At 42.9% G+C, this 10,953-nt stretch overlaps 1 protein-coding gene across 5 annotated transcripts; it reads right to left on the reverse strand.

Moving 5' to 3' along the window:
• Positions 1-695: 695 nt before the first annotated feature.
• On the reverse strand, positions 696-10,802 carry btbd17a (BTB (POZ) domain containing 17a). Of its 5 annotated transcripts, XM_067487547.1 has the most exons (4): positions 10,636-10,802; positions 5,352-6,926; positions 4,135-4,429; positions 696-3,052 (listed from the first exon to the last, which is right to left on the reverse strand). In XM_067487547.1, exons 2-4 carry the CDS (start codon positions 5,572-5,574, stop codon positions 1,978-1,980), a joined length of 1,593 nt encoding a protein of 530 aa, XP_067343648.1. In that variant the 5' UTR covers positions 5,575-6,926; positions 10,636-10,802; the 3' UTR covers positions 696-1,977. The 5 variants fall into 5 exon arrangements, 2 of the variants coding, with proteins under 2 accessions (XP_067343648.1, XP_067343649.1); XM_067487548.1 differs by lacking the exon at positions 5,352-6,926; XR_010911808.1 differs by lacking the exons at positions 696-3,052; positions 4,135-4,429; positions 5,352-6,926 and adding exons at positions 6,974-8,121; positions 9,331-9,749.
• Positions 10,803-10,953: the final 151 nt, after the last annotated feature.

Consider the following 10,953-nt stretch of genomic DNA (forward strand, 5'->3'; position numbering starts at 1 on the left):
CGAATCATTAAAACAGAACAGTAAAACAAAGTGCGACTGTCACGGCTGCATTTGAAAAAGCAGAATTTAATGCTTAATGGGTGAAGATGGAGGACATCTGTCCATCTAATGTTTTACCACCTGAGCTAGTTTGATATGTAGCATCAAGTCATATTTGATTCGTTTCAGTTCAATTAAAGTAGAACTAAACGGAAAATATTGTAGATGAGTCACATTCCACCACCACCCAACAGAATGGAGAGATGGTATCGTGAATAATGTTCCCAGAAAACAGTTTTGATGCAGTTCTGCCCAAAGATCTTGGCCTTGTGTACAGATTTCTTTCATTGAGACGATTAAATTCTTGGACTTTTTGCCCGTGGTCATGTTGTTTTTGTCTTATTTTTAATCAGTGTTCCTGCTTTTGTTATCTTAGTGTACTTTTATTTTGGTAACCCACTCATCCATTAACAGCAGCTCTGGAGCTGAACCCAGCTGTCGTTACACCCTGGACAGGCGCCCAGTCGGTCTCAGGGTTTATTTTTCGGATGGCAGTGTTGCTACTAGTTTTTCATTTCTACTTCCATTTTCCTGTTTTTACCTGAGGATTGATGATGTTGCATCTGTTAAAACCCTTTAAAGACAATTCTGCTCAAATCTCTTTGCATCTGCCACTGAAACCATGAAATCATGCGACCACCAAGACAACTTTCAACTTTCGTTTAAAGTAAAAAGCTTTATTATCAGTTAACGTCACGTAATGCAACAGTGAATCTAACAACTTCAATCACAACAACTAACTACAAAGATCCCTGACACCTACTGTGGAGCGAAGGCTTGTAAGATTGGTTTTGTAAAGAAATTACGACTGAAGCAAAAAGTGAAAATGTGTCTCCTGAGAGAACCTGAAGTCCAACAGGATGAACATTTGGTGCCCCAGTAAGCAATAGTTTAACAATTTGCAGTTCAGAAGATGTGTATGTATAAAACATTTGGCTGAAAAGTGAAAGTGTTTCAGTTTCTGTCTTTCAGTGTGAAATTGAACTTTAGAACAAAAACCTTTTTAGCCAAATGTTGCCCTGTCTTTATGCATATTGACCTGCAAATCGTCAAATCCGAGTTCGCTGGGTGATAAATGACAATAGTGACCCCTGTCATTGTAGATGGGGTGTAATAATAGCACCGATAATTAAAAAAAACAAGATACAAAGTAAAAATGGCTCAGGAACATTGAAGGATAGAACTGATTAAATGAAAACCCACAAAAACAAATCTGTCTTTTAATACTTATATAACCTGTTTCTCAGCTCCAAGCACACTGGTTGAAACTGGAAAAATAAAAATAAAAAATCACCTAATGCCCTAAAACAGCTGGTCACGGTGGGTTTCAGTAAACGTTGTTCAAACAGGAGAACACTGGGCCTTGATCGGGGACTATTTTCAGCTGCGGATTAATACACATTTATGGTTCCAATGAGTGTCTACAGCAGCAGGACGGTGTCTGAGGGACTGAGTTGAAATAAACCACCACGAGTGAAACAGTTTGTCTCACGGATTTGTAGACAACAACTCTGTGGCACAGAAGAAAAGGAAATATCAGGCCCCACTGCCAAATACCTGGATCAGGTGTGTTCACTCATTCAGAGGCTGGAAGACGCTAAGTCATCTTGTTTTCCCCTGTTTCACTCTCATCTAAGATGCTACCTTCCAGCCTCTGATTGACTGAACACTCCTGATCTGGGTAATCAGCAGTGGGTAGAGCAGCGAAGGCTGGAAAACAGCTCTTGAGGACTCGGGTTGGCTTTGCCTGTCTTTGAAAATCATAATTCAAATTCTTGTGTGTTGATGCCAAATGAAGACTACAGTTGTATGAGACAAATCACACATAAGGAGGCATCAGATCCATATCCTCATGATGTGATATGAGTGAGATGTCGTCTCCGAGGGTTGGACTGTGTGTGGTTCGGAAAAGGTGGCTCAGGGACGTTGAGTGGAGGGTCAGTTCTTGGAAGTAATGAGGGTTTGGTACAGAGGCTTCACCACGATGTGCAGGTAGAGGGAGCTGTCGATGAGATACTCGGACGTCCTGCGGTACAGGTCAGCTTCGGCCAAGAAGTCGCCGTTCTCCTCGGTGCTCTGGTGGAAGTTGTAGATGTGTTTCACCACCACCCTCCCTTCCTGCTGGGCCATCACAAGCACCGTCTTCTGGAAGTTGACCCCAGCAAAATCAGCGCTGGACGTGGCCGGCGTGATGATGACACGAGGACGCCCTCCTTCCACTCGTGTGGGCTGCATCGCGCCTGTCTCTGTGTACATGGGCCTCATGCTGAGGGGTAACCAGCGAGGCGAGAACAAGGCGTTCCAAGTTACCCGCTTGGTGGAGTCGTGGCCGCTGGGCCCCAGCTGGGTCTGGAAGCTAGTGCTTCGGTCATCTCGTGTTGGGTTGCTGATGATCCAGGGGGACCCCCACAGCGGGGCGAGGTAGTTCCTAGGCATGAAGAGACTGCAGTTCACATCGAAGTATTTGGCCATGTGCATGGGCGAAGCTGAGTGAAACTGGTAGGACATATAGAGCAGGTCGCGCACTGACTCCTGGTAGCGAGCCAGCACTGATGACTGCGTCTGCAGGCGGAAGAGTTCTCGTGGAGGCATCATGGCGTAGCGCACAGCTCTCAAAGCGTTCTCCGCCGTCAAGCTGTCAGGCTCATTCTGAATGATCCAGGCCTCCAGCCCTGCAAAGAGCTCCATCTCGCTCTGCAGGACGAGGTCCGAGCGCTGCAGCAGGGACATGAGCAGGTGGCTGCTGACGGTCACCCACTCCTCGCTCTGCAGCACAGAAGACAGGTTCCAGGCCAGATACTGAAGGCAGCGGTCCCTCAGAATCACGTCTCCAGCCTGCAGGGCATACTCATACCAGCCTGCCACGTGGCCTGAGGGGGAGTCCTGGGCCAGATTCTTGATCATGTACTGCGTGATGCCCTGCTGGAGACCCAGCACCTGGTACTTAGTAGCCAACTTGTGTAATGGCGTGGCCTGGGCCAGATGGAGGGAAAGTTCTCCACAGTACAGATACCTACACAAAGACAGGAAGGAGGAGAACACGAAAGCTATAAACATAGATCAACAGAGCGTTTGTGTCTCGTGATGAATGTCGGTCTAAAATTCAATCTGTTAACCGGATTATGCAAAACTGGTCTGAAAGTACAGACAGGTAAAAGCCGTCCGGTCCTCCTATACATGACCCCCTACATTGAAACATCTACAAATGAGGCGTATTTTTGTCTCTTTTCTGTCATTGTTGTGTCTATTTATTATTATTTTACAATTTAGTTTGTTGTTCTTGAGTGTTTATTTCCAATTTGTGGTCATTTTTTTGTCTTTTAACTGTTTTAACGTGTCTATTTTCTCTACTCCGAGCTCTAATTGCTTCATACATCAGTCTTCATCCATCCATGATTTTAAGTTATAAGACCAAACCAACAAAATCATAAAAAAAACACCACTTTGTGTAGATGTGGAGTAATTATTGTTTCTGTTCACTCGATAATTTTATGATGTCATTTAACTCCTGGTTAAAAAGCAATTACAACATGTGCATCTTTGCCTTAAATAAGCTCCAGCTTTTATTTTGTAGAATATGACCAAGGAAGTTTTTCAGTTTGGCAGAAAGCAGGCCAGAGGCAAATATAAGACTGAGACAGACTCAGTAATAATCAGAAAGGCTGCAGCCAGCCGGGGATTGGAACCAAGGACCTTCTAGCTCAGAAGAAGCATAGCTAACCACTCCCCCACTATGCTGCCCCCAGTGAATACATCATGAATCTTTAATCTGACTATCACAGAGGGGCCTGTGAACCAATCACTTCAGAGTCAACCCCCCCGGCCCCCATCTTTGCTTGGACCTTTTGCTTCCATTTACCAGGAGTCCTGTTGGTCACATAACAATCCTGCCTGGTCCCCAGGTTGTGATGAACCTCATCAACACCCAGGATAAAAATAGACTCCTCGCTGTCTTCACGCTGCGCCACAGGAGCTGATATTGAGCATCACAGCAGTTTACTCAGTGCAGTAGCAGAGGTTGTCCCTCTAGAGGGACACTATCTAAGTCCAACAGTCTGCATTAGAGGGTGGATGCTGTGACATCTCACATCTCACCTGATGAACTTGTCGAACACGGCAGCGCAGTCAGAGCTCTCTCTCAGGACCAGCGTGCTGCTGTTGTGGCTCAGCAGCATTTCCTCAAACACGGGGCTCTGCAGGGACAAGACCAGAGAGTGAACCTGAATCACCTTCACCTCGTCCGCGTTGGGCGTCTCCACCCTCAGCGCCACGTCGCTCCCGTTTCCGTAAACCAGCAGGGCCTCCAGGCGTTGCACCAGGGCTTGAGAGTGGCTGATGGTGTCCCTGCTGCTGCCACCTCCATCCTGTGCCCCGTCCACTTTCTGAGGGCCTGGTTAATGAGAGGACAAGGAAAAAACAAGTGGTGCAACTGCATAGAAAGAAAAAAAATGATGAGCTGAAGCTTTCGGAATAATGTGAAGACGTTACATGTCAGCTGTTTATGGGACAGATTGTGGGACAGGATCATCAAATCCATGACATTGATCCATCAGTACAGTGCAGCTGGACTGATCGATGAACGGAGCGATAATTTCACTTTGAAACATTGGGATTTAACTCTGCAGTCATTTCGCAGACGTCTTTCTGTTGCTGCTTCGACGCAGATTGTTATTAGCTGCGTGGACCAAATGAGGCGAACACCTGTCAGTTTAATGCAAATCTACAGCAGCTCAAACTGCAACCGAGCAGAGGGAGCATTCACTGCAGCACAGAGACATCGTTTGTGTGGGTGGGAAACTTAAAAAAAGTTTTCACTACAAGATCAAAAACCTAAAATTTAAAAAGGACCTTTGCTTTATTCAGGTTACACTTTAAAACTGTGACAGGAAGCTTCTTGTTCCCCCGCAGCAAACAGGTGTCAGCTTTGGACTGTCCAACCCAGGACACTGACAGCCTGAAGGTTCCACCGAGTAAATAGTCCGTCGTTAAGAAAAGGCCCAACTGCAACAGACCACAGTACTGATACTTCCTGCACCACTCACAGATGCTTATGTAACTTTTATGGTGAATTTTTAAAATTTTTTTGCTCTTAGACATAAGATTTACATTTTATTAATCATCATTATTAAAAAGCTCCTAATTGTTTTGCTCAGTGAAACCAAATCCATATTTGCCACTTTTGATTAAAAAGCCGAACTCTCATCATCAAAACGAAACGACCTTCCCTCACACTGTAGCCAGATTGTGGCTCCAAATTGTCCAGCAGCGTTTCGTCTTTGTCGACGCAGAAGCAGCACTGAACACAAACTTACCTGAAGCAGCAGCAAGGGCCTCGAGCTGGAGACAAAGAGCCAAAAGCAACATTAGTTTCACCATCTTTCCGTCCTCCGTCCGTCCACGCTGGCCTTCTGTCAGTGACTGCCCCACAGTGGAGGAGGAGGAGGTCTGTGTCTGAATGTGGGACAGGGGTTCTGTTGGCAACATCCGGCTCTCTCCCTCACACACACACACACACACACACACACAGAACCTCATCGATCTAGTGGGTGGAAACAGGCCTGGATTGTTTCCATGACTACCACTTTGATTCTGACTTTCCTATCTTTGGAAATCGGCGCTTGCTGCATGACATCGTATTGGCGATGGGCCCCCAGGGACTGGAGTTGTGTGTGTGTGTGGGTGTGTGTGTGTGTGTGTGTGTGGGGGGGGGGGGTGAACACAATGCTGTTATTTGATCCAACTGCAGGTACTGAACATAGGTGAGACAGAAAAGGTGTTTTGGAGCTGAACCCCCCCCCGACACACACACACACACACACACACACACCCCCTCACCCCCCGCCTCGCTTTAAGAATTGATGCCGCAGTAAATCTATTCCACATGCAGACATACTGTATGTGTGTCACTGTGTTCACCTAATTGAGCACACATGCGTGACACCACGGCACGAGGAGCAATTTATTTACAGCTGCAGGCTTTAGTTTCATGATGGGGGGGGGGAGGGGGGTTAAGTTATATAATCAATATTTCCCTTAAGCACTAAAAATGCTGATCAGTACTTTTAAGAAGAGACATGAACTAAAACTCCAGAAAAACTGTTAGATTTAGGAAACAGGAGCTGATTTGTGCAGCGCGGCTTGTGGTGATGATCTTAGCGTGTGTGCATGGATCCATGGACGAATGGAGAAAAACTGGACCCCAGGGTAGACAGGGGAAGCCCCCCACCCCTATTCTTTATAGTTGTTTTCAGTCTGTTTATGGCCATTTTTGCCTGATTCTGACTATTTTGTTTGTCCATATTTAAGCAGTTTGAGCCTGTTTTTGGTCATTTTCTCCAGATTTGAGTGGATTGTTGGTCATTTTGCGTCTGTTTCTAGTCGTTTTTTTATCTTTTTGGGATAGTTTCTAGTATTTATTCACATTTTTGAGTCGCTGTCTTCGGAGAATTTCCTGACAGGAATATTAACCGTAACGTCTGGCCCTCGGGCCCCCGACCTCTGTGCCTGCTATAGGCCCGTTCATTGATCCATCCATGCATGGACCCAGTGTGTCAGTCAATGATGGTGCCATAGGTCAAGTCCTTCAATCCCAGTAGAATGAGTTTGAATGAAAAATAACAGGCCAGCTGTTCATAGAGTTTTCGGGATGCACATAAAAAATGTTCTCCTTTGTTTTTGCCCATCAGTTTTCTGTATTTGCAGGTAACTTTATCTAATCTGGCTGCGTTGGTTATATGTGTTTGGGTTTATACATTTCTGACACATGTTGGGGGATTAATCCTTTGTGGTGCTCAAGGCAATTTTAGCCGGCGTGTCGGTGCAGCAGTTGCAGTTCTGCCTTTCAGAAACACACTTTTAGGATCCAACTTTTCCCAGAAGTTGACACACTGTGTAAAATGAGAAAAAGAAAATGCAATGACCTGATTTTTAACAGTAAACAGCATAGACTACATGTCAAATGAAACTGAGAGGTGTTACTAAAATGTGCTCATGGTCAATTTGATGGCAGCAACATGTTTCCAAAGAGTTGGGACAGGAGCATGTTTACCTCTGTGTTGCATCAGCTTTTCATTTAACAACAGCGTGAGAACTGAGCAAAAAACTGCTTTAGTTTTGAAAGCAACAATTTCTTTCCTCATTCTTGCTTCATATTTTTTTCATAATAATTGTCTTTAATGGGTGATGGGCACAGACTCGTTTCCAATGTTTATGCACTATATTTAATTCAAATATATGTCCAAAGGTTTTTGGAAACAGGATTTTATGTAATTTGAGAGAATTAATATTTTAAACCTATAGTTGCAGTGAACATTAAACTTCTTCAACAACATCCCTGTGGACAGAGCCAACGTCCTTAAGACACTGGGACTTGTATTTACGTGTCATGTCCACTAGAGAGTAGCCGACATTAGTGAGGATCCACGTGCTGAACACTGAATCATGGCTTCACACTACAGCCACAAACAATACTTTAACTAACTTTAGGATTTTCTTTTTTTAACACCTGAAATTATAATTTTGTGGGTTAAATGCAAAGTAACAAAATGTGAAACAGCACAAAAACAACTTAAAATGCATAAAATAATTAGAGAATGTGACCAAATTGTAAAAAGAGCAGCCAAATGGCCACAGGCAACACAGGGAGGTAAAAAACACTGTGGCACATTTGTTGGTTGTAGAGTTTTCTAAACCTTTAAATGACAGGATCTTCAAACAATAAACTACTTGGTCTAATATCAAACATCACTTCAGTCCATCACTTCAGCAAATGTTAAACTTGTTTTTATTTAAAAGATAAAATAAGCAACAAGCGTGTTGTTCGGCTTAGAGTAGAGACAGTGGCACTGAAGAAAAGACAGGAGGCAGAGCTGGAGGTAGCAGAGCTTAAGATGTTGAGGTTCTCTTTGGGAGTGACGAGGATGGACAGGATCAGGAATGAGGACATCAGAGGGACAGCTCATGTTAGATGTGTTGGAGATAAAGTCAGAGAGGACAGATTGAGGTGGTTTGGACATGTTCAGAGGAGACACTGTGAATATATTGGTAGAAGGATGCTGAGGTTGGAGCTGCCAGGCAGGAGGTCTAGAGGAAGAGCAAAGAGGAGATTTATGGATGTAGTGAGGGAGGACATGAAGTTAGTTGGTGTGAGAGAAGAGGATGCAGAGGACGGAGTTAGATGGAGACACATGATTCGCTGTGGACACTCCTGAAAGGGAACAGCTCCAAGGAAAAGAAGAAGACGAAAAATAGGTAATTTAGGAAAACTTAAATATACTAAAATATAACAAAAAAGGAAAATAATTAGATGGAGACAAAGATGATGAGGGGAACTGAGGTCCAGCCTGAAGTGCCATTCAGATAAATTTACTGATACTTTAAAGGGGATGGGAGAGTAACTTCTTTCACGACGTTGGGAGAAAACGCATTACACAGATTTTCTAACCACCATATACTCAAGAACATTAGATCAAGGATCATCAGAACATAACAGAACCTGAAATCATCTAATGACATTGGATCAGCACATCAACACATACAGACGTATGTATTTAGAAATGATGTATGTTATTATTAGATGTTATATTTAACTCCTGAAGTCTCAGTATTCAAAATCAATTCAAACAGTCAAATCAACAATTAACTATCATTAAGTTACCAAATGATGCATTAGGTCATAGGATAGAAAAATCAAATATTTAGAATAAATTTCAGAATATTCCCAAATCTAAACTAGCTCAAAGGCTCAAATTAGTGGCATTGTGGTTCCATCAGACACATTTTACACATTTTTCAAACAATGTGTCTAATGCTGGATGAACGTTTTACCACAAATATCACAACCAAATGGTTTCTCTCCTGTGTGGATTCTCATAGGTGCTTTAAGATTAACCTGCCGGTTAAATCGTCTTCCACAAACATCACAACTAAGTATGAATGCTGATGTGTGTTTTGAAACTTGTCTTACAGTTAAATGTTTTTCCACACTTCATAACCAAATTATTTTTCTTCTCTGTCGATTCTTATGTGCATCTCAAAGCGTATTTCAGTCAAATGTTTTCCCACAAACATCACGACAACATTGTTTTCGTCGTCTGTGAATTTTCATGTGCGAGTGTACTTTTTGATCCACATTAACCAAAAAGACAGATTTTTTGTCGGTGTTATATGTCCCATCATTTTCAGGAGCTTCCTTATGTTTGAGAACCTTTACATCTGACTCACATGCCCTGGTCTTCTTCTAACCATGGTCACTGTCTTCAGTTACAGGTTCCTGCCAATTGTCATAATTACCGAATTCAGTCTCAGAAGAGTCTGAATCCCTTTCATCCATGTTTGACTGTAAATGACTCTTTGGATCCAAGCCCCTATCTGGTTCTGATCCTCCACAATCTTCTCCATCAGTTTCTGTTTTCATCCGCTTAGCTGTGCTGCAGGTAGGAAGCTTTACCTCTCCGTTGTCTTCAGTGTGACTTTGATGAAGTTGTAAGGACTTAAGTTCCTCTCTATCATCTTCATGGTGAATGGGAACTTGGCGATATCAGTCTCCTCAAGCTCATTAAGTTTCTCTCCATCTTGGCTGGTCCAGAGTTTCTCCTGTTCCGGTTTTATGAGTATAGATTCTAGGTCCCTATTCTGTTCCAGTCCAGGACTCCATACAGAGACAACATCTACTTTAGTCAGCAACAGCTGCTGGACGTGTGCAGGAAACACTGAAACACACATGTAAAAAATGTCTATATCTATATCTATCACCTCAGCAGTGTTACATTCACCCAAAAGGCTACAAAATCCGTTGAAAACCATTATCTAGCAAATGTATTAATTTACTGAAGCTGTGAGGTTTCTCTATGTTCCTTCACTCCTCACAGGAACAGCAGTGAATGGAAATCTGGTGATATCAGTCATAGAATAAGTAATATGGTAATTTACTTATCAACAAAAGTGGAATTAACTCACACACACACCAAAATAAACGGTGTGTGTTTGTGGTGTGGAGTAAAGAGCAACTTTATAGGAGAACCAGTTGCCTATTAAGTACTATTACATTGAAGGTAGAGGTGGATGAAAAATACACAGAATACTTCATATTTATTTTGCAAAACTAATCACAAAGTCACTGGATCCAAAATGCGCCGGAGCGCCTCGTTTTTTTTCCTCTAAACTTTATGAGAAAGTGTAGAATGCAACACTTAATGCACTTTCCAGAAATGAATTTAGGTATGTAATCAAGCTGAGCAGCATAGGAAAATGACAAACACGGTGAAAAATAAAATATCGTAACATAAATAAAAGGGAAAACTAGAGAACGCTTTACGTTTAAAAGAGTTTGGAGTGTGCGCGCTGTAAACCGTCCGGGTGCTATGTTGTACTCTCACATTAGAGTTCCGTCTTTATTGTTCCGTCAACAAAACATCATTAAACAACATTTTTTAAAAAGTCCATGTGGACCATTTGTGAGTCGATTCAGAAAAATAAAAATAAAACACAGTTTCTAACGTTAACCGAATTTTCCCAGACGCTTTTGTAACAAGCTTAAGTGAGCCGTTAGCCACCTGTCCGAGAGAACCGCAGCATGTCCAATCTGCTAATTCTTACCAGCTGTGCGGTTCAGAAAAACACCGGCTGGTGGGAATCGAGACATCTCATCTGCACTTTATCTTCATAGGAGAAACTTTCAGTTCTGTGCCGCTGGTGAGAATCTTCTTCACTCATCTTCACCGAAGTTGCTTCTATGAAACAAACAGTTAATTTCTTTTCCTCGTCTCGTTTAATGCGGATCACAAAGTAACGGAAGAGGTGCAGCTCGCCACCTAGTGTTCGGGATGAAGTACTGCACTTCACACAACAATAAAGTATTTATAACAGTGTAGATAACATGTAACAATGAAAAATTACTAGTACTGAAAATGTATT

This window comes from Channa argus, chromosome 20 (genome assembly GCF_033026475.1).
Source record: "Channa argus isolate prfri chromosome 20, Channa argus male v1.0, whole genome shotgun sequence".
NCBI classification, from domain to species: Eukaryota; Metazoa; Chordata; class Actinopteri; order Anabantiformes; family Channidae; genus Channa; species Channa argus.